This window comes from Salvelinus sp. IW2-2015, linkage group LG15 (genome assembly GCF_002910315.2).
Source record: "Salvelinus sp. IW2-2015 linkage group LG15, ASM291031v2, whole genome shotgun sequence".
Lineage (NCBI taxonomy): Eukaryota > Metazoa > Chordata > Actinopteri > Salmoniformes > Salmonidae > Salvelinus > Salvelinus sp. IW2-2015.
The window spans coordinates 51545392-51567326 of record NC_036855.1 but is presented as its reverse complement, the minus strand read 5'-3'; the positions used below and the strand labels follow the sequence as shown (position 1 = coordinate 51567326).

Here is a 21935-nt window from a genome sequence, read left to right as displayed (position 1 = left end):
GGATTAAATGTCAGGAATTGTGAAAAACTGAGTTTAAATGTATTTGGCTAAGGTTTATGTAAACTTCCGACTTCAACTGTATTCACAGTATATCTCATTGTTTTTTCATCTTCATGGAATTGATCAGTTCTCTCATCACTGCCATAGTCTCTGTGTGCTGTTGCTGCAGAAGGCTTCGCAGCTGATTAAAGCGCTCCTCTGCCCTCCTTTCCCTCTCCTCTTGCAATCGTTTGTCCTCCTCCCTGTAACCCTGAAAGACATCCAATATGTTTGCCATCCTCCTTCTCTTCCGCCCACTGGGTCCAACATGGAGAGGGTTTCCTGTATGGGAGGAGGAGAAYGAGGCAGAAGTGGAGGGGGGACTGACAATTTCAATGGGGCTCGCCGGCACCTCCACAATGTGTAACAGATTCTGGCTTATGTCCTCAACCCCTGCATCTGTCTCAGCATCTCCCATGCTGCCATCAGGCTCGGGGGAGTCTTCAGATAGTTGAAGGCTGAGCCMGTGGCCTATGAGGTCCTGGAGCCTGTTGAAGTWGGCCGGAAGCTTCCGCTTTGCCATGTCAGCCTTCTCTGGGTGGAGGATGTACTCCTTGTACGCCCTCGATAGGTTCCGCCATTTCTGGAAGCATCGCTCCCCCGCCTGCTCAGGCACATCACTGATGGGGAAGCCTTGCTCCTTTAGCCTGCTAGCTATGATCTCAAAGATCCTCTTGGTTCGGGTCTTGTTCGCCCTGATTAGTCCCTGGATCTCTGGAGAGCTGTACAGCTCTACTAAAGCCTCCGTTGCCTCAATGTCCTGACTGATCATTTTCCGCTCCGACCACACAGGCAGGGACCCACCGTTCTCAGCAGCTGGAGACATGGATAGGAAGACAAAAATAAAGACTTATTACGTAAATACTGTCAATGATTTTGAAAATGGCTGCGTCCTTTTCAGTTATAGGCCAACTGCTAAGATTCAACATAATAACAAATGTACCTCTGTCATCCCCAAGCCAGGACCTCCTCCTCCCCTTTTGGAGTTGATTCTCTGCCCTCTCCTCCTCTGCATTTGACTGGAGTATCTTGGGATGTGGGACCCGTTCGCTCCTGGACTTCCTGGCTAGCGGTTCAGGCTCAGTGGTGCCTGCATGGACTCCAATATCTGCCTCTGGGCTGCAGGTGGAGGGTATATCGAGGTTGACTGGATGGCTTGATGGGACTACAATAGCGTAGAGGGGCAGGCTAGGAGTTGGTGCTACAGCTTTAGGCTTCAGCTTGGCCAACGCCCTGGCTGGGGTGTCAGCAGCAGCCAGCTTGGAGCTCAGCCTCTGGCCCATGAGTGCATGGAACTGGTCATAGAACTCGGGCTGTTTCCTGCGTCCAGTGTCAGTCCTCTTGGACGCCAGCACATAGTCTTTGTACGTGCGCTCCATGTTGCGCCACTTTTGGAAGCATCGCTTGCCAGCCTGCCAGGAGTTCTCACTGATCAGGAAGCCCTGTGCCTCCATCCGACTGGCAATGATCTCAAAGATCTGCTTGGTTCTGGTTGTCCGGTTGTTCAATAGGCTCTGGATTTCTGGGGACCCGTAGTGCTCGATGAGGGTCTGGGTGGCCTCCCGGTCCCGGGCTGTAACATTCCAGGGGCTTGACCACACTCGTGGGTCCTTTTCAACTGTTGTGGAGGGAGACAAGATGATCATTCAAAACCCCAAGTTCAACTTGATCAGCCTCTGACGGGTAAGCACCTTAAAACGGCTTATAACAATATAAACAAACATTCTTACATAATATAATGACAACATCCTCTTCATTAACTATATTTGTGCATAAAACGACATGTTGATATATGAAGTATTCATTTCAAAAAYGTGACAAGGGMTTTGATATTGCCATTCATTGTTTGAGCTTCTCCATGTATTTTGCAACATGGCTCCCCCTGGTGGTCAAAATGTATTTCAATGATCTTCATCTTTCCTTCAAAGTCACTCATACTAATGAATTTCTAAGAATAACTATTTAGGAGATCTTAGATCAGTGATATGGGTAGAAAAGTACACACTTTGTAGCACTCTGGAAAGCAATAAAATAAGTTTGGTAGTTAACTAGAGGGCTGGCAAAGGGATGAGGCTGGTAGGAGTGTTACCTGTGGCCAAGTTGCTGCCGATGGTGTCCTGTGACATGCGGTGTAATCGGTCCATGTAGTCATCACTGTACCATACCCGCAGCCTCTCTCCCACTGACAGGTCARGGCACACCTGGAAGTAGATGTGCTCGCCATGCTGGAAGGCTGTCAGGTTTCGCTCAATGTCCTCTGAAGAATTTCGGACATACCTCATCCAGTTGGCTTTGGTTTCGTCGCTAACATCAATGGATTTGTATGAGTTGTTTTTGTCCACCAACTAGGGATAAAAWTCATTGACATAAATACATAGATGRGTGAGCCTTAAAGTTACACATGGTGCATGAAGTTAGGAAGACAATTTCATGAGGCACACCATATACTAGTGAAAAGTGAATTTCAGAACATAGTAAGGTTTGTGGATTCAACTCACCATCCCGGGGAAGAAACCAGAGGACTTGTCCTGTGACACCACTTCACCCTGGTAAGGACCGAATAGTGCCCCCCTGGGAATGTCTTTATCTACGCAGTACACGTCCACCTCACTGCCTTCCTGAATGACCTCAATGCCATTAGGGGTAGTAAGGGCGGCACGGTTTGGGACGCCCACTGGCACAGGGGTGTCAGGCACAAAAACTGGAGGGCCATGTGTGGGGCATTCATCAATAAAATATTCTTTGCACTCTTCACAAACTGTAAGGCATGACAAGGGTACATTTTAGGCAATATAATTTTAAGGTAAAAAATAAAATGAAAAATTACAGCAATGATGCATGAATGAAAAAATAATACCACAGCAACAATAGAAGTTGTAGAGTACATTTCATTAGCAAAAAWAATATGCAATATTCACATAAAAAATGATAGGCCTAGTGGCACTGGGAAATGTATCAAAGTATCCGAACAAATGAAACAGTTAAACACAGTTTTGCTGCTCTTAGTCATAGTCTAAGGCTCTTAGTACAAGTCTGTGTGTAAAGGCACTGGACAGAAATAGCTAATACTCACACCAGAAGTAACATTTTTGGTGTCTCTCAATGGTGAAAAGCAAGTGGTCGACTTTCAATCTCTGGTTGGCTCCTTCAGTCTCAAAGGATTCAATGTCTTTTATTTCACTATAAGATATAGCATATCAAAATACAATCTCTGAGTGTCAAATGTTTTATTTTATTTGTATAACTGCTGATTAGCATCTATTTATTCAACTAACCTGCGAAGATGGCCTATCAATGCAGCAGATATTAAAACAGACTCGGCTATATGAAAACCAGTGGAGGCTGCAGAGGGGAGGACGACTCATAATAATGGCAAGAATGGAATGGTATCAAACACCTGGTTTTCATGTGTTTAATTCCTTTTACTCCATTCCAGCCATTATTATGAGCCGTCCTTCCCTCAGCAGCCTCCACTGATCAAAACAGCAGATCATTGATTAGTAGAGGATAGAACACATAGCCACTACTAGGCTATCCAGCAGATCCAACCCGCTTGCTTACAGCTGCACTAGGGCTTTCTGTGTAGATTAAGACACATCAGAGCCGGTGCGAGATATGGCTCGCAAAACGTACCTCAATCCAGGGATGAGAAATGCGTTGTACTCCGAATTGTCCCATTATCCCAACTGTTACACCGAGAAGATTGAACAACTGCTATTTCAAAAAGATTGAACAACTGCTATTTCAAAAAACAGCGGAGCCGGCGCAAGATATGGCTCGCAAAACGCAGTGGTGGAAAAAGTACCCAATTGTCATACTTGAGTAAAAGTAAAGATATATTAATACAAAATTACTCAAGTAAAAGTCACCCACTAAAATACTACTTGAGTTAAAGTATTTGATTTTAAATATACTTAAGTATCAAAAGTAAATGTAATTGGTAAAATATACTTGTGTTAAAAGTAACTTCAAATTCCTTATATTAAGCAAACCAGACAGCACAATTTTCTTGTTTTTTATTTAAGGATAGCCAGGGGCACACTCCAACACTCCAACAAATTTACAAACGAAGCATTTGTGTTTAGTGAGTCCGCCAGATCAGAGGCAATAGAGATGACCAGAGATGTTCTCTTGATAAGTGCATAAATTTGACAATTTTCCTGTCCTGCTAGCCATTCAAAATGTAATGAGTACTTTTGTGTGTTCAGGAGAAATATATGGAGTAAAAAGTACATTATTTTCTTTAGGAATGTAGTAAAAGTTAAAAGTTGTCAAAAATAGTAAAGTAAAGTACAGATACCCCCCAAAAATACTTAAGTAATAGTTTAAAGTAATTTTACTTAAGTACTTTACACCACTGGCAAAACATACCTCAATACAGGGATGAGAAATGCATTGTACTCCGAATTGTCCRATTATCACAACTGTTACACAGAGAATATTGAACGATTGATCTAGGAGCAGTCGTTCAATCTTCTCTGTGTAACAGTTGGGATAATGGGACAATTCGGAGTACAACACATTTGTCATCACTGGATTGAGGTACATTTTCCAAGCCATAACTTGCGCCGGCACCGCAGTGTATTCATTTACACAGGAAGCCTGACCGACCCTAGCCTGTCTGCAGCTGTAAGCAAGCGGGTCGGATCGGCTGGCTACTAGGCCAAATTGATTCATATTACTACTTGGTGCATAGTTCTGCTTCTGTTGAATGGTCCTGGATGGCAAGTGACTCTGCCATAGTGTATAGGTCCCCAGACTCCCCACCTCAGCATATCATGGCAGGTCTGTTGGTAGAAAAAACATAATATAATGGCAGTCCTATTATTTCAAATAAACTCGACATTCAATTTCAGTCTGGCAGTGGCAAAACCATAAACGGGACTACGGTACTTGCTCTATGAGATAACATACATGAGTTCCTCTTGRCGCTGACAAATTAACTGTTGTAAATTAGCTAGTTGGGAAATAACAAAAACATCAAAGTACGGTAGCTAATGATCCATGCCTATATCATGTAATCATGTGACTTTCTAACCATTCGAATTAGGATAAACATAGCATTTACGATGTGCGACAAAGGACACGTTTCCTGTCGGAATGTTTAGAAAGASAGGAACTTGAGGACTTCCGGATTCTGTCCTTGGCTGGAGAACGATGATTTTCCCGGAGTTTTCAAATGGAAAAAAATAATGCTAGAAATTGGCCAAGACCCTGWGGAAATCCTGAGTTAATTGAAATAATATGTTCGAGTTATTGCCACGAATCGAACGTCTACTTGAAAGATGTTTGATATCCTAACCGGCGTAGTATCATGTCCACACMGTCGTCGACTGGTTAGCCAGACAACAATGTTGTATGCATGGAAGCAAAGACAGTAGCTTGAGTTTGTTAGCATCATCAGTGTCACCAATAATAAATAAAAAAGCGTTGATAACGTTCGTTAATAGCTAACTACCAAGTTAAATAACTAATGTTACTAGGTTTCTGACATATACTCAAGCCTGTTACAGCGATCTACTGAAATCATAGCTAGTTAGCTTGCTAACTCGKCAGTTAATTGTTGGCTTMTGCTTRATAATAATTTGCTGCCTGTGTCACYAAGTCATTGACAAACTTACTCACGGTCCCTTGTCGACGTGTACTACTTCCAGTTAAGCAGGCCAACTTTTGTTAGTGAGCAAACTCGATTACATTAGCTAATTGTTTTGTCAGGGGCTTACATTAGCGCTGAAATGTGTTGCTTTTTCCGCGCATGCTCAGGCATACATACATTGTCACGACGAAGCTTGCCACCCCCCGGGGGACTCTGGTTGGCAGCTCCAAGCAATCACGTATGCGTGTCACACACAATTATTGATTAACGATGGCCATAAATCTCAGCTAGCTATATTCCTATGGTATATACGTTGTGTATGTGGCTGCAGTTGCTTATACAGTACTGTATTATATTGACAATGACGGCTTGAAACACTAGTCAAGGAGATACGTTTCAACTTCCTATGTAGCTAGTCATTGTAAATGACATCCAAAACGTGCATTTTTGTGTCATTGTAAGCTTGARATTGTACATGACATTCAAAACATTTGCATTTTTGTGAGTCTACATTTTGTGGCTGTGGAGAGTTTATTTTATTTTATTAAACCTTTATTTAACTAGGCAAGTCAGTTAAGAACAAATTCTTATTTACAATGACGACCTAGGAACAGTGGGTTAACTGCCTTGTTCAGGGGCAGAACGACAGATTTTTACCTTGTCAGCTTGGGGATTCAATCTAGCAATCTTTCAGTTACTGGCCCAACGCTCTAACCACTAGGCTACCTGCCACCCGATAGGATGGACTCTCTGGGTATGAGGGGCCCATCCCTAAACCAGGACTCACTACACAGTGTGCTGAATGCTGTTCGTCGTGGACTGACAGTGGGCCCCTCTCTAGCAAATGATGGCCAGTTGGGGCTCTGGTGTGTAGGACATGTTCTGCAGAAAGGGATGCTTCTGGGTGTGGAAGACCAAAGCAACACCTTTGACCAAAGTGAAGACTACAGAGGTATGTATCATAGTGGTTGTGATGGCGGAGGCACACACTTGCTCAAGTTTCTATAACATTGCAAATGTATTGAATGTAACACATTTGTTGTCATCAGATTTGTTGTCGTTGATTATCAGACGATAATCAAGGGGAATCTTTGGGAAAGGTGCTATTGGATTAGGTAGGTGTCTCTAGATAAAAAAATAATAACCCAATGGTTAATTTTTTTGTAGTGCTCAGCTGTATCAAACACATTAACATTACTGTAACAATTAATTTGGTAATTGGCAGGGAGAAACCCACTTTCTTTGTTGTATGCAGATTTGCCTGTAATGCAAGGAGGAAAGATGAACAGAATGCTACGGTTCATGAGGTGGATGGAAGTCTCTGTCTAAGGGCCTGCAAAGACATCAACCCAGGGACAGAACTTCTGCTTCGGAGTTTCCTAGCTGATCCTCTGGAACACYATGGAAGCCAAGGAGGGTCACTAACAACACCAGGCAAACCTCGCAAACAAGTTACACCTCGCACGTCCAGAGAGGATGGATCCCCAGGTGTAAACTCCACGGAGCAAGAGCTCAAGCTTACAGGTAGCCTGACACCCACATGCAGTAGCATTCTTAATACACACTACCTAATAAATATTGTACAAATAAGGATTTTATGTTATGAAATGATMACATTTTATATTTGAATAGTTGTTTCTGAACTGTTACGTGGAAGATATGTGTATGTCTTACAGAGCCTGAGGAGCACACTGAAGATTCAGACATGTCAACTTCTRCACTGGGGTCTACAGAGTCTATGGTGGTGGAGGAGGAGAAAAGCCAGACTGGAATCAAAAGGAGCAAACCTCTTATCTACAAAATGAAAAAGAGATGTGTGAGAGACTCTCATTCCAGTGGTGAGAAAACAATGGAACAGAATAGAGAAGTTGACTCTTGCAAAATAATAAAAACAGAAAGTTTCATTCCAGAAATAACCAATGTGCCATGCTCTGAGGACAAACTTGTGAGTCCTGCAGACGAGCCTCCAAAGAGTAGTGAAGAACCAGATAATGTGGTAAGAAAACCCCAGGAGGTGCAGGGGCCACAGGTTGTCAGGGCCAGTTGCAGACTGTTTGCTAAACCCAGGAAGGTCATTCATTAGTCAGCTGCATCCACAAGCATCTTCAAGGGTGCAAAAATGGGTATCTGGATCGTCAGGTGACATTGGAGATTACGTCCAGAGTTGGTGATGAAAATGGACAAGCTTGCCAAGAAACAGATATGAAAGATAGAGAAAATATAAGCTCAGATGAAATCCCAAAGGATCGTGACAAAGGGGGGAAGCAAGACACAGAGGATCTTATGACAGCTCCAGACCTCTTTAACACCAGGGAAAGGAGGTATACATGTGACCAGTGTGACACGAGTTTCTTTCAGCTATGTCACCTGAAGAAGCACAAATTCARCCACTCGGACCTAAKGCCTTACTTATGCACAGAGTGTGGTAAGAATTACAGCTCCCAAGAGAACTTCAGGGCCCACCTTCTGATGCATAAGGGAGAGAGGCCATTCAAGTGCCAGCAGTGTGACGAGCTATGGCCTGAAACGGGACCTGAAGGAGCATGAAGTTCTCCATACAGGAGAGAGGCCTTTTGTCTGCGATATCTGTGGGAAGGCTTTTGCCCGCCGGCCTTCAGTACGTATTCATAGGGAGGCCCACCGCGCTAAGGAAGAAAATTACCATGCTCCTAAGCTCAAGTGCCCTGTCTGCGGTAAAGAACTGGCCAATTCAGGCTCCCTTAGGAATCACATGCGCTTGCACACAGGAGAACGMKCTTATGCCTGTCCCCACTGCAATAAGACATTCCGACAGCGGGGGAACCTTTTGGGGCATCTACGCATCCACACAGGGYAAAAGCCTTACAAGTGCAACCATTGCAATCAGTACTTCTCACWGGTGCCTGKACTCCGCAGACACCTCATATCACACACAGGGMAAGTCTACCTCTGCCCTATATGTGGCAAAGCCTTGCGGGACCCCCACACCTTGCGGGCCCACGAACGTTTACACACAGGGGAGAGACCTCACAAGTGTGAGCTGTGTGGGAAGGCCTACACCATGGCCACCAAGCTACGCCGCCACATGAAGTCCCACCTTAAGGAGAAGTCCTACAAATGTCAGACATGTGGTGCTGGCTACARGCTAATGCAGAGCCTGGTTCGCCACCAGTTCTCCCATCKAAAGAGAGAAGATAGGACATCTGGGGAGCTAGCTAACGCTCTAGCAGCTCTGGAGTCTAGCCACTCTGCTCCTGCTAGAGGCAGACCTAGAAAGACCCCTCAAAAGACAGAGGTCAAGCCATGGGTCGATGTCCCTGAAGAGAACATGGAGAGTCAGACAGTAGTGTATGTTCAGGCCATCGAAGACTTAGCCATGCCTAACTCAGGGGAGGTTATTGTCAGCACCTGTGACTCATATCATGATAGTGACATATCTTCTGTGGTAATAGAGGAAGGGTTGGAACAGGATGTGGGCCAATTCCAGCTAAATGAGAATATCATTGAGATAATTGTCTCAGACTCTAATGATAAGTGCATTGTGGTAAGGMAMCACAAAACACACAGCAACCTGGTGATTCTACAGGGAGAGGATGGACTGAGCTCTGTGGCAGAGACAATAGAGATCGAAACGGGAGTTTAAAACTGCAATTCACACCATTTTGCTTTCTGTTGCTGTTTTTTTATAAAACCAAGAATGTGAATAAAAACTATTTTTGCATTCTAGATGTACTTTACCTAAAAGAAGACAATAAGCAGTACTTATTTGGAAAATWCCGTTGTCATGAATATAAAATATGTTATGATATCACCATCAGGATACTTCATTTAGATTACTGGAGAAGGGAGACATAGCTGTGAACGAGTTAAAGATATAAGCATATATTGACTCACATCTGTGGTAGACCTTATCTAGCCACTATCTGCAGCAAATGTTCTTTTCAAGGACTGTACTAAAATAACCTGCCCCTGTATTRTAGGAAATGTTTTAATGGTTACAAAGAGAAATCCTCATGAATAGTTTTTCTTTTTTATCTGACCAAAATATATTTGATCTCTGGAGATTGTTTATGAAGGCTTTTTAAATAGCTTTACTGTATTTTAACACACTGTTGTAAATATGGACCATCAACAATATTATCATTATTGTTGAAGACTCCAATTAAAAGAGAGAAAAGAAGTACCTCTGTGGTGSCTTTACAYCAGTTGMATGTGTTTTTGAACACAACTTTTGACTTTTCACTCTTTCTCCAATGCGTCATTCAATATTTGGGTGCAAATATTTCGATGGTTGGGYCAMTCCGAGACTGAATCAGCAAACATTCTGGTTTGGAGCAACTTTAGTGTGTGTTTGCTATGCAGCTTAGAGGCACACACTATCATAGTCTAAATTAGCAGATAGCGGTGTTTTAAAAGGTTGATTTATTGTGTATTTGTTTTTGACATTGCCTTTAAGTCTTTATCATTTGATATTCTGCTTGCAATTACTGAATATCATTTCTTTATATATATAAAGTAATCCATGAGTAGGCCCTGACAGAAAATAAACAATGGAGAAAGAAATTCTTGACATTGTGTGGAAAGCTTATCCATGGTCATATGTAGTAGTTTAAACTTTAATGGAAATATTGAATGCAACATTGTATGTGACATGGCTCAGATGGGAGGCGCAGCCCAGAGTCAGTTTTAGTATAGTGGTTCAATATTAACCAGGTGGATTCAATGTAACAGAAAGTGGGGGGTTTCAATGAGAACTGGATTTTGAGGGGGTGAGAAGGTTTGGTGATGTCCTAGGTTTTACAAGGAGTTCTGTCTTAACTATCCATAACAATGGGTCGAATACCCGCAACTCTCATTTTCACTCTACTATTTTCTTCTACTCTTCAGATCACCCTTTGTGAAAATGGTAAGATACCAGCTTTTTATTTACCAACCCTGAATGCTCAAAAGCAAGAAAGTTTCAAAAATATCGATATTCTGAACATGTATACCCCTTAAAATGTGCCTCCTTGATGTGAATTAGGCTATTTGTCAGTTTTAATATCATTAAACAATGGGTTGAGTTATCAAATATTTGTTTATAGTATTTCTTAATAGCAAAGAGGCCTCACAGGTTTTTATCCGTGCTAAACGGGCAAATTCCTTCCTTGAGGAGTTGAAACCTGGGAACTTGGAACGTGAGTGCATCGAGGAGATCTGTGACCATGAAGAAGCCCGTGAAGTCTTTGAAAAGCCTGACAAGACGGTGAGGATGTCTGGRTTGTTAGATTGAAGTATCATGCAAAGCAAATTCATATTCACCTTGGTATACTAGTAACTAAAACATGAGCTTTATGTTTACCTGGGTATCACTATGTTAATTTGCATAATAAAGTATGATTATAGTATTTCTCCCCAAATAACTGTCTAAATGGATTCTTCTCAATATAGAAGGCCTTTTGGGGCAACTATTTGGGTAAGTATTTTAGTTTTCTATCAAAACCTTATCCATGGAATGTGTGTAGTCATCAGTCAAAATACCCAATGTAAATAAATGGTATTGAACCAGAACAAAGTGCAACTGAGATGTGAGTCGACTTGGTTGAGGAATAGGCTTTAGCCCCAGTGTTGGTGAACCCACACGTTTTGCTCTTCCCACACATACTGTGCTCTTTATACTTAAAAAACAAACATTAATATCGACTTTGGCAGTGATGAGCAAGTAGAGAGCAAGTATTTCCTCATGTTTTCTAATTCTTGCTTGCCTTCTACACAGCTTGCAAAGGCACTTCACTGCTGAGAACCAAGGACAATATAAATACAGTGAGGGGGTGTATTCATCTCGATGGTAATACTTATGGCCTGATTACACTGTGCATTTCAAATATGTCAATGATTTCTTGACAAAATGTTTGTGTTGAAACCAGCTAAAAGGTGTGAGGAATCTACCAGGAAAATTGTATAATGTTAAAGATACATTTTTTGAGCAGGACATCCTGTTTCTCAAATATTATGTGGGCCTGCATCTTATAGGATGGTGCTCAGTGGGCATTGGGGAGAACTACAACGGTACCATCTTCACTACTTCCTCAGGAAAAACATGCCAGTACTGGTCCAGTAACTTCCCACACAGAATTACGTATGTATTATTGACCCCATAACTTGAGGGATGTAATTTCAAAGGTGTCCCATTCTTGCTGTGTTGTTGCTAAGGGGTAATATCTCTTCTTAGGGAGTTCAATACTTTGCTGGATGAGACCCTGTATGAGAACTATTGCAGGAACCCAGACAAAACTCCTGAAGGGCCTTGGTGCTTCACCAGGGATCCCACAGTCAGGAGAGAGCAATGTATCGTTCCAAAATGTGGTATGATTTCACTACTGCGTAATAACCATCATTTGGCTGCATGTTGTTGCTTAGCTGGGTGTACTTTTACATTGACAATATGGTAGTATATATGTGTCCTTGCTCAACAACAAAGTGCAGAGCATGTTGCTTGTTGCAATATGTCTTAGCGGTCCTCTATTGTGATTGTTCCCTTACAGGTGAGCCTTGGGTACCCCCAGAAGTACCCACTACAGTGGATGGGAAAGCCACGTACACCAAGAAAGACTGCATGGCCAACAATGGCTTGGATTATACTGGGGATCTCTCAGTTACCATGAACGGCCAAAAGTGTCTGCCTTGGGCCTCCCCAAAGGCATTGGCACTCAGCAAAGGAAAGGATTTCATCCCAGAGGTCAAACTTGTGTGGAACTACTGTAGAAACCCTGACGGAGATATGGAGGGACCCTGGTGCTATGTGGACCAGCATGGAAATACCACTGTGGACTACTGTGACCTTGAGATGTGTGGTGAGCTGTTTCAACACTTTTTCCAGTTGTAAACGATTCATTTAAAATATTAGGACTCTGAAGAAAAATATCTGACAGGTATCATAAATGCTCTTTACTGTGAGTGCTGGACTGTTGTTCTCGTTCAGATGACCCAATAGATAACTATGAGGAGGCGGCCGGCGGAAGGGAAAGGACAACACTCTCTGGGCCCAGAAAAACCTTCTTCAGCCCTCGGAGCTTTGGCAGTGGAGAGATGGGTAAGTAGTATAATTTTGGACATAAAGGGTAAGGTACGGCAGACAGAGGAGGAAAGAGTCTATTTTCATGACTTTGAATTAAACTCTGCTTTATTTTCAGTGTGCGGGGAGCGACCCATGTTTGAGAAGATAAGTAAGAAGGACGGTAGAGAGCAAGAACTGATTGACTCCTACCAAGGAGGKCGTATTGTTAAAGGGATTGATGCAGAAGTGGCCAGTGCACCATGGTAATGCAATTAATACATATTCAAAACACCACATGTATTCTATTGCATTACGTAGGACTACTACTTAGGATCATGGTCGTCATGTTTGACCATATACACGGTGGGAGCGGGAAAGGAAGTTATCTGTGTCTATCATTTAGAGGATGTGTTTTGGGGTTGTCAATGTATTGCCCAATTAAAAGAATGGAGTGGCTGCCGATCTGACTTTTCTGCACCTTTCTTCCAGACAGCTAAAGGCCCGAAGCTTTTGCACATGTGAGATTCTCTACTTTATACACAGTCTCTGTTCTACTCATAGAGAACAGGGCTACTCTGGCGAATGGTGCCCGTTTAATAACGTTAGATCAATGCTGAATCAATGTCTGCAAGAACACATAATGATAGGAGCCTATTCTACATAACATACCCAAATATAATAGCATAGTAACGTTACTGTAAGACAAAAAAACACCACCTAATTTCCTATGAGATTTTAGGATGATTACGATCAAAGGGTCTTTTTTTTTCTCATGTGGCCAAAACTCTAAAGTACGCCACTAGGAAAAATATGTGCTTCGATTGAAACTAAACACAGGTAGGCTATGCTACAGTTTGTTAACACAATCTGCTCTAAAATACACTCACTCACAATACATTCATTCAAAACAAAACTGTAGGCTACTTTAAACGGTAGCCTATAACTCTAGAAGACCTAAATGCATATCCCCATGGAACTCATTGAGATCAAATGGTTGGTATGCAGATGCTGCATAGATGTTTCACCTGTAAAACCTGAATAATTATAATTTCATGATTGACAGTGAGAAATGCACAAGGCCGGAAAAGTCAGATCCGCAGCCTCGGCCTTAAAAGAAAGACTCAGATGTAATTTGGCAGAAGAAAATGATGATGCCTGTTATTCATGGATGCTTTGATGTCAGGCAGGTGATGCTGTACAAGAAAAGCCCCCAGGAGCTGCTGTGTGGGGCCAGTCTAATCAGTGACGAGTGGATCCTCACTGCAGCCCACTGCATCCTCTACCCACCATGGAACAAAAACTTCACCATCAATGACATCCTGGTCCGCCTTGGCAAACATAACAGAGCTAAGTGAGTGATTATCTCCTATTTTCCCATTTTATCTGTATTAAACAAACAATACACATTGACTTTTGCACAGTGCAACAGTGAACCAAGACATGCCATAAGACTTGACGAAACAATAATATAGGCATACCAAAACGTTCTTGGCTCATACCCTATTTCAACCTAATTCCAGGTTTGAGAAGGGCACAGAGAAGATTGTGGCCATTGATGAGATAATTGTCCACCCCAAGTACAACTGGAAGGAGAACCTGAACCGGGACATCGCTCTGCTGCACATGAGGAGGCCCGTTACTTTCACTGATGAGATTCATCCTGTCTGCCTACCAACCAAGCAGGTTGCTAAGACGTAAGAGAGTGTAATGTGGCTAGCAGTAATGATTAAATATGAACTAACATTTCTGAGCTTTTTCCCATACTAGCAATGGTAGCATCCTTTTTTCTATTTCTCCTAGACTGATGTTTGCTGGCTATAAAGGCCGTGTGACAGGCTGGGGGAACCTATATGAGACATGGAGTTCCTCCCCCAAGTCTCTACCCACAGTTCTCCAACAGATCCATCTACCCATCGTTGAACAGGATATCTGCAGAGCCTCTACCTCTATCCGCATCACTGACAACATGTTCTGTGCTGGTGAGTAGCAGTTCTCATCTCAGAATGGTAATTGCTGTATACTGCAGCTCAAGTCCATCCAATATGTTAACCAAAAGTGAATTGGTGCAGAGTGTGACTTGATAAAAAAAAAAATGTGTGAATCACAAGTGTTACAATTAGTATGACGCTTCCTCATAATGCCCATGTACTTTTCAGGCTTCAAACCAGAGGAACAGAAAACTGGTGATGCTTGTGAAGGGGACAGRGGTGGTCCCTTTGTCATGAAGGTATACAACTAGAGAAACACGAACTTCACTCATTAGATGTCTTGCATTATCCCCCTTTATATTTGATATACTCATGAGAATGACTTATATCCTCATTCACAGAGCCCAGATGACAACCGTTGGTACCAGATCGGCATTGTGTCCTGGGGAGAAGGATGTGACAGGGATGGGAAATATGGATTCTACACCCATCTTTTCCGTATGAGAAGGTGGATGAAGAAAGTTATTGACAAAACAGGCGGTGATGATGATGATTGATTGTTATTTCTTCTCYTTTTCTCTACATGCAGAATGATGTAATATTGGAAATAAACGTGTGTTCCTGATCATGATCTGCTTGTTATTACTCAGCAAAATTACTTTTTACAGAAATTAACAAAAACTCAATTCAGATCGAGAGACTGACACTAGAATTCTGCATGTTGTTTTTGTGCACAAGGTTTTCGAAAACACTTTTTTGATACAGATCTAATGATGAAGTAAAAGCAAGCAAGTTTGAAACTATTTCTGCTATCATAATCAAAGATAGGCCTAGATCACACAGCTGCACGTCTCCACCTATGCCTCTGTCTCGTTTTCGGAGTCAGAAGTATAGTAGTGTGTTTGCCAAGACAGAGCTCTCCACCCGCAGAACGAAAACCGGATGTTTGTGACTAGTGAAGCAAGCAGCTGTCACTGGCATAYCTAACGTTAGTAGCCTAGCCAGCTAACAATTTAGAAAGCCTTTCAAGCGGGGATCATTTTCACAGACTGTACGGTAAATCCGCCAATTTAATTTATGTTTGAATTAATCAATGTATTTTGCGGGTTAAACGTTAGACGAGCTAATTTGGATTATTCCAAAATAACCAGGTGGTTAGCCTTACCAGCCGAGGAAAATAATGGTAACAACATACTGTGCCTTGCTAGCTGACAACAGCTAGCTACTCAACAATAATTTAGCTAACTACAGTCTACACTACAGGTTAGCTAGTGCTGGTCGTTGACACGTTAGCTAGTTAACGTTTATTTTAATCTATCGACATTTGTAAAACATTGTTGAGTAGTTAGGTGAACTACTGCTGTACGGTCAGTAGCTGACTTTGGCTAACGCAACGTTTTTTAACATTTTTATCTATCGACATCGCAGCGTAATGGAGCATACGTGAAATAGCTAACGTTAGTTAGCTAGAAGATTCGGGACAAATTGCAGACTTGTTTTGCGTAACGATAGATAGCCGTTTCTCTAAGACGCGAATCACCTTATTTTGGTTGCTGACGTTATATGGCAGTTGCAGTGTTTCGTAATATACCGTATGGCTAATTTAGCTAGATGTGTAAAATTATTGCACTTTGCCTGAATGCATTTTTCCTCCCGTGGACTGCACATACATGAATGTGTTTSTGACTTCAGTCGTGATATTTAAAGTACCAACATATCAGAATAGATTGCATCTCATAGATGGGGAGGACTGTATTTGAGCTGTATTTGAGCGTCGGGTAGCACAACAATGCTGCTTCTTCCATCACAACCCCTGTGGTGTTGTAAAATAGATTGGGTCATTCCATGCGAAAATCGGTGTGTGTGTGAAATGTTGTGTAGACCTTCCACAAACAAACCAGCCATGCAATTGTTTCTGCATTTGACAGACATGTATTCAAATGATACCAAATGCTAACCTGGTTGCAGATGTGAAATAGGCCTAGTCTAAAGGACAATAGCTTATTGACCTATTTGTTTCTTCCGTCCATGTTTCATGCATTGTCCTTTCTGGCCSGATTGGAGTGATTTTTCTGCAGTTATGACGCATCAGTACAGCTTTAAAATATGGAAGCTTAGTTGCATAGATTTCGCACAGGGTCCATTACAGCAGTGATACAAAGAGAAAATGCATCTTTAAAAAATGTGCCTGTTAAATACTTGTTAGCTGTTTTATTTGTCTAAGTTAGGCTATAGGGAGGGAATCGACACAGTCAGAAGAATGCTTTTCTTTTGAGGAAGACTCTTAAAAAACAAGATCTTGAAAGTGATCCCACTGCTGAGATAAGGTGCTATCTCATTGCATTAGATAATCAACATCCATCCAGAACTTAACACTTGTTTCTGTGACAGGAGGCTGGCTGAGCACCTGACCAGACTTTATTCTGTGTGGAGTCCCATAGTACACCACCATGTCTTCAGACCTTCTGGTTGACCTCAATGATGACCTTGGAGTAGATGATCCCCCCAGCAATGCGCTGAACCAGCTCAAATTGTCTCCAATGGGGGACAAGCTGTGGCCCCCAGATGACTCCAGTATGAGCAAGTCTGGTAAGAACCTAAAGGCAATTAAAAGGAACGCTGGACCTCTCTGTGCTGTCAGAAATCAAATAAAATAACTTCCTGAAATTTTAAAATTGCTTAAAGAATTTCTAGTGTTATAAAAGCCAACTAATCCCTTGAGTAAAACAAAATCATGACATCACTGTTTTAAAAAGCCACATTCCTGGCAAAATAATGTTTGCCCTTGTAATATGATACCAATCAGCCTGTTGTAAGATCAGCTGTGTTTTTAGAAATGGAACGTTGTTGTAGGACCATTACTATTGCTGTTATTTCCCTAAACATCTTTACCATCTTATCATTTTACGTCAATCTTCCTTTAGTCCAAGGGAAGAGTCAAAAAGAGCCTTCTTCACAGCCCAATGCAGTGAGCCATTTGTTACTCATGTGTCATATTATTGCAACTTCGTTACATATTGCCCTCTGATGCAGTGTGCATTCATTAGTTATGCATTCTATTTGTAGGCACAGTCAAATTTCTGTTTCACAGCAGCTCTCCAGCCCCTGTCTGATTGGAGTTAGAGGGCCGGGGAGGTTGAAGACGATGCCATTGTTTGTGGCTAGTAGATGCACCATGATTTAGAGTTTGAATTATTCTCAGAATCATTACTAATTATTAATGAACAGATGAAAAAAGAGAAGGGAACAAGGGTTCATCTTATGAGATACCAAATGAAGCGCACACTGTCTCACCCCGCCTCGGGCAACTGCATGTTAATGACTAACTGTGAGAATGGCATTGGTTTAGTCAGTGTGGCCTGCAGATTGCTGCTGACAGAAGTGCACAATGCAGATGTCGTGGTCATGTGTGTGGGTTATCCCGTGAAATGCAATGTCTCACCCATCTACTTATTTCAGTATGCATCGAGAAGAGGCTCAAAGTGTGTTTGCAAACTCATTCTAAGAGTGCCTGAGCAGTGAGCACGTACTGTCCGTGACGGGGCAGATCCGAAACGTTGAGTTGTGAAATTCTCAGCGATCTGCCCCCAGAGATATGAGCTAGGGTGAGATGGTTGAATGTGTCCCTTTCCTATCTCTCAACAGAGACGGACATATCCAAGCGATTGGAGGAGGGGTCACACCTGACCTGGGACCACCCATACTATGATATTGCCAGGCATCAGATTGTAGAAGTAGCAGGTAAGAACTTTGTCTCTACATGTGTAGCTTATCTGTGCTGAATATCATGTTCAGTCTTGGATCCAGTTGACGTTGTTTCCGCTCTCACTCTGCTGTCAAGGTGACGATAACTTTGGCAGGAAGGTGATTGTCTTCAACGCCTGTCGAATGCCCCCTCACCACGAACTGGACCACCACAAGCTACTGATGTGGGTGTTACTGTTAGAGATTATTGAGACATTTTCATCCTGTCAAATTTCTAATAAATTGCTTCTTGTTTGTGCTTTGATCCCCCCCGCTGCTAGTCAAGTCAGTAGTCGTCATTGTGTTTGTGTTTTCATAAGTGATGAGGATTGACTTCTCAACTATCATACTATCATCCAGGTATCTGAAGGCCACCCTAGACCAGTATGTTGAGAGCGACTACACCCTCATCTACTTCCATAATGGCCTCACCAGTGAGAACAAGCCATCTCTCAGCTGGCTGAGAGACGCCTACAGAGAATTTGACCGGAAGTGAGTCCCAGCCTACCTCCAGCCTACCTCCAGCCAGACACTGGGGACCATAGTCGCAAAGCACATTTGCTAGTTTTTCACCTATGAATGATGAGATGCACTCCATTTCACCAGAGATCTGAATCGGAAAACTAAAGAGGAAGTGGACTTTGCCCTCACCCATATTTAAGTCTATTAAAAGAATGATGTGCTTTATTTGCACTTATGGCTTGACTTCTCTAAAACCAAAAGTTTACTTTTGCTGACTGCTCTGTTTTCTTTAGGTACAAGAAGAACATCAAGGCACTGTACATTGTCCACCCCACCATGTTCATCAAGACTCTTCTCATCCTCTTCAAGCCTCTCATCAGGTTAGCTTTCCAGCACCAGAGATGCTCTTTATTCCTTTAACTGTCAAGTGTTTGCCATGTGTGATGAATCCTTTCTTTTCTAGCTTCAAGTTTGGACGAAAGATCAACTACATCAACTACCTGAGTGAACTGGAGGACATTGTTAAGTGTGAGCAGCTAGTGATACCCACCCGCGTGCGAGAGTAAGAACATTTCTCACACGTTACGTGTAACTACTGTATCTCAACATTGGCAATGAATTATTCCCTCTTGCGTAACGGATGTCTATTTCTGATATCTGACTATATTAAGTGTGTTACTCTGCTTTCTCACACCCAAAATCGTTAGCTATGATGAAAAAATCAGAGCCTCACTGAAAGCGTCAGTTCAGGCCCAGATGTCCCCCCCCCGCAGTCCACCACTGCCCAATCAACAGTTTGGAGTCCCCTTGCCAACGTAGGTAGCCGGATGAGGGCTGTTGTATTTTACTCCCTCAACATCCGACCTTAACGTTACATACGTAAGATATTCTCCTGTGTATGTTTCAAAGGTTTTTAAGTGTTTAGTTCTTGTTGATTTGTCAAGGCTAAGAGCGAGAAGTTCTGACAATGAAGCAGTTCCGTTAGTGATGCGAGACACAGTGGCCTTCTTAATGGAACAAGGTAAGCACCATTTCTGCATGTTTTACCAGTGGTCATTTTGCTTGATGATGATGATGGGTTCAACTTTTGAGTCTTTGTTCTGATGATCAGCTTTTGGACAATTCCGTTCTAATTTCATGGATACTGTACCTGGATTAGTATTTGACTTGCAAAACAAGGCTAATTCTGCTATTTGATTGTTTTACAAAAGGTTTTGTTTCAATCTTTTCCCCCATTTTCTGTCCTGTCTTAGGTCTTGAAATTGAGGGGATATTCCGGCGGTCAGCCAACGTGACCCTCGTTAAGGATGTTCAGCACAGATATAACTCAGGTGAATGATTTTCACTCATTGTTACTCTTAAATGAATATCTAAAAAATAATATCTGTTCTTGAAATCCCTGGGTAGACCTAATTMTCTCTTTGGCTGTAGCTGTGGGATTTGTACGACTGTGATTGTGTGTGTCTGTAATTGTGTCTGTCTGTGGCGCCAGGTGAGGAGGTGAGTTTTTCCCAGATGGAGGACGTTCACCTGGCAGCTGTCATCCTCAAGACATTCATCAGAGAACTACCAGAACCCCTCCTCACCTACCAGCTCTACAACGACATTGTCAACTTCCACAGTAAGTCTGGGGAAGACTCTTATCCTCCACACAGTAGATGATGGGGATATATTTTTACATTTGTTTACTATAGCTATTCAAAATATCACTATAGCTGTCAATTTGTTTCGTAGGTCGAAATCCTTAGAGGATAGTTCTAAGTCATAGCCATATAACATAAAGGGTCTATTTGTTATGCTCATTCCTCAGATGTTGACAGCAGTTCCCAAGTGACTGCGATCCGGAACATGCTGGCAATGCTCCCTGAGGAGAACTATGCCTCCCTGAAGTTCCTCATTGAGTTCCTGGTGCAGGTATGTTTTCTGTCATATCATATCCCCAGCTGAATACTTCTCAGAAGTTCTGCAAACACTCCATTTTGTTTTTGGGGCCTGTTATTCTACGGTTCTGTCTAAATAGTCTTCGATCTTGGCATTTAGTACTGCCTGGCGACACTGGCCCTCACCAGTTTGTGTAAATAAACCAGTGAGTTGTTTTGTTCTTATTGATATTCTACAAACATGCATGCTTGCCCATGTAGGTGTCTGCACAGAGTGAGATCAACAAGATGAACAACGCCAACCTGGCAGTGGTGTTCGGACCCAACTTGCTATGGGGACAAGACGCTGCCATGACACTCAGTGCCATCGGCCCCATCAATAACTTCACCAGAACTCTGTTGGACCAACACTACAAGGTCTTTTCCCCCTAAGACGTCTCCTGTACAGCTATCTCTAACCATGCCCCATTCATTCGGTGTTTAAATCCCCATCTCTGACCCTGTATCTGTATTGGTCTAGTACAGTGTAACTGTGTCTCTCCCAGTGCCCCTAGTAGTGTTGCCAAATGCATGAGTGTATTGTGACTGAGGACACAGAGAGAGAAAAAAGACAGGGGAGACGAACCGTTGAAGATGCCAAAAATAGGCCAAAAGTCAGGTTAGAAGTCAGGTATGAAGAAGGCTTTAATGTCTCCGCCAGATATCTATCACTCAGGAAAAGTTCAACACAGTGTACAAGATTTGGTACTTTAAAACAATTGGAATAACCGAAACCAGTTCACATCTGTTCTGGTTTGAATCATATCAAATATTTATTTTGATGGTACAGATTTCCGAGAACATTTATGCAATGTTTTGTATCTGGGGAGCAAGATATATTTCATAGTAATTTACTTGGTATGTCTAGTCCTATTTGCGTTGGAACAAATCATTTTAGAATTTCATAAATGATCGGTTGCTACAGTCAATGTGCCAGTGTAATCCAGTATTCGATGTAGTCTAAATTCTATCTGGAGTTTATATTTTGGCACATCTCAGTTAAGTATCATGGTTATGTGTAAAGCTACAGTCTATAGCGAAATAAAACCATAAAACCATTTTTTTTTTTTTTTTTTTTAATGTTTGTCACATATCGCCTTACTTTTTAAATGTTTACTCATCTGAAAAAACATACTGGTATACCCTTTTAAATATATCCAGCAAGCCTTCGTTTGTTTCTTTCTGCTGCATTACATTTGCCAAGTCTTCATTTTTGATCATTTGTACAGGTC

At 42.2% G+C, this 21935-nt stretch overlaps 4 protein-coding genes across 8 annotated transcripts; 3 read left to right on the top strand and 1 right to left on the bottom strand.

Moving 5' to 3' along the window:
- Positions 1 to 5813, bottom strand: LOC111975082 (uncharacterized). Of its 5 annotated transcripts, none has more exons than XM_070447257.1 (7): positions 5763 to 5813; positions 4722 to 4826; positions 3113 to 3219; positions 2538 to 2797; positions 2129 to 2384; positions 983 to 1657; positions 1 to 855 (listed from the first exon to the last, which is right to left on the bottom strand). In XM_070447257.1, exons 2-7 carry the CDS (start codon positions 4778 to 4780, stop codon positions 95 to 97), a joined length of 2118 nt encoding a protein of 705 aa, XP_070303358.1. In that variant the 5' UTR covers positions 4781 to 4826; positions 5763 to 5813; the 3' UTR covers positions 1 to 94. The 5 variants fall into 5 exon arrangements, with proteins under 5 accessions (XP_070303358.1, XP_070303357.1, XP_070303356.1 ...); XM_070447256.1 differs by lacking the exon at positions 5763 to 5813 and adding an exon at positions 5665 to 5754; XM_070447255.1 differs by lacking the exon at positions 5763 to 5813 and adding an exon at positions 5661 to 5750.
- Positions 5814 to 6292: 479 nt separating this feature from the next.
- znf408 (zinc finger protein 408) lies at positions 6293 to 9340 on the top strand. Its single transcript, XM_070447260.1, is given in 6 exon segments — positions 6293 to 6591; positions 6685 to 6750; positions 6891 to 7159; positions 7312 to 7704; positions 7707 to 8145; positions 8147 to 9340. Coding segments are annotated over 6 exon segments (2493 nt in total). The 5' UTR covers positions 6293 to 6376; the 3' UTR covers positions 9258 to 9340.
- Positions 9341 to 10332: 992 nt separating this feature from the next.
- f2 (coagulation factor II (thrombin)) lies at positions 10333 to 15209 on the top strand. The gene is made up of 14 exons (XM_024001505.2): positions 10333 to 10520; positions 10699 to 10859; positions 11045 to 11069; positions 11370 to 11441; positions 11627 to 11732; positions 11826 to 11959; positions 12139 to 12447; positions 12576 to 12686; positions 12787 to 12913; positions 13834 to 14001; positions 14171 to 14344; positions 14451 to 14629; positions 14807 to 14877; positions 14980 to 15209. Exons 1-14 carry the CDS (start codon positions 10445 to 10447, stop codon positions 15133 to 15135), a joined length of 1869 nt encoding a protein of 622 aa, XP_023857273.1. The 5' UTR covers positions 10333 to 10444; the 3' UTR covers positions 15136 to 15209.
- A 316-nt stretch (positions 15210 to 15525) lies between these two features.
- On the top strand, positions 15526 to 21788 carry arhgap1 (Rho GTPase activating protein 1). Its single transcript, XM_024001512.2, has 13 exons — positions 15526 to 15634; positions 16970 to 17167; positions 18224 to 18319; positions 18420 to 18507; positions 18683 to 18814; positions 19078 to 19164; positions 19248 to 19346; positions 19492 to 19599; positions 19729 to 19805; positions 20038 to 20115; positions 20277 to 20405; positions 20595 to 20698; positions 20926 to 21788. The coding sequence occupies exons 2-13, from the start codon at positions 17029 to 17031 to the stop codon at positions 21094 to 21096; spliced, it is 1308 nt and encodes a 435-aa protein (XP_023857280.1). The 5' UTR covers positions 15526 to 15634; positions 16970 to 17028; the 3' UTR covers positions 21097 to 21788.
- The last annotated feature ends 147 nt before the right edge of the window (positions 21789 to 21935 follow it).

Bases quoted from the DNA above. Each gene is read 5' to 3' on its own strand.
- arhgap1 (XM_024001512.2), top strand. From the start codon at position 17,029: ATGTCTTCAGACCTTCTGGTTGACCTCAATGATGACCTTGGAGTAGAT. The intron at 18,508-18,682 runs GTGGGTGTTACT...ACTATCATCCAG, and splicing joins GACCACCACAAGCTACTGAT to GTATCTGAAGGCCACCCTAG. The intron at 19,600-19,728 runs GTAGGTAGCCGG...TGATTTGTCAAG, and splicing joins TTTGGAGTCCCCTTGCCAAC to GCTAAGAGCGAGAAGTTCTG.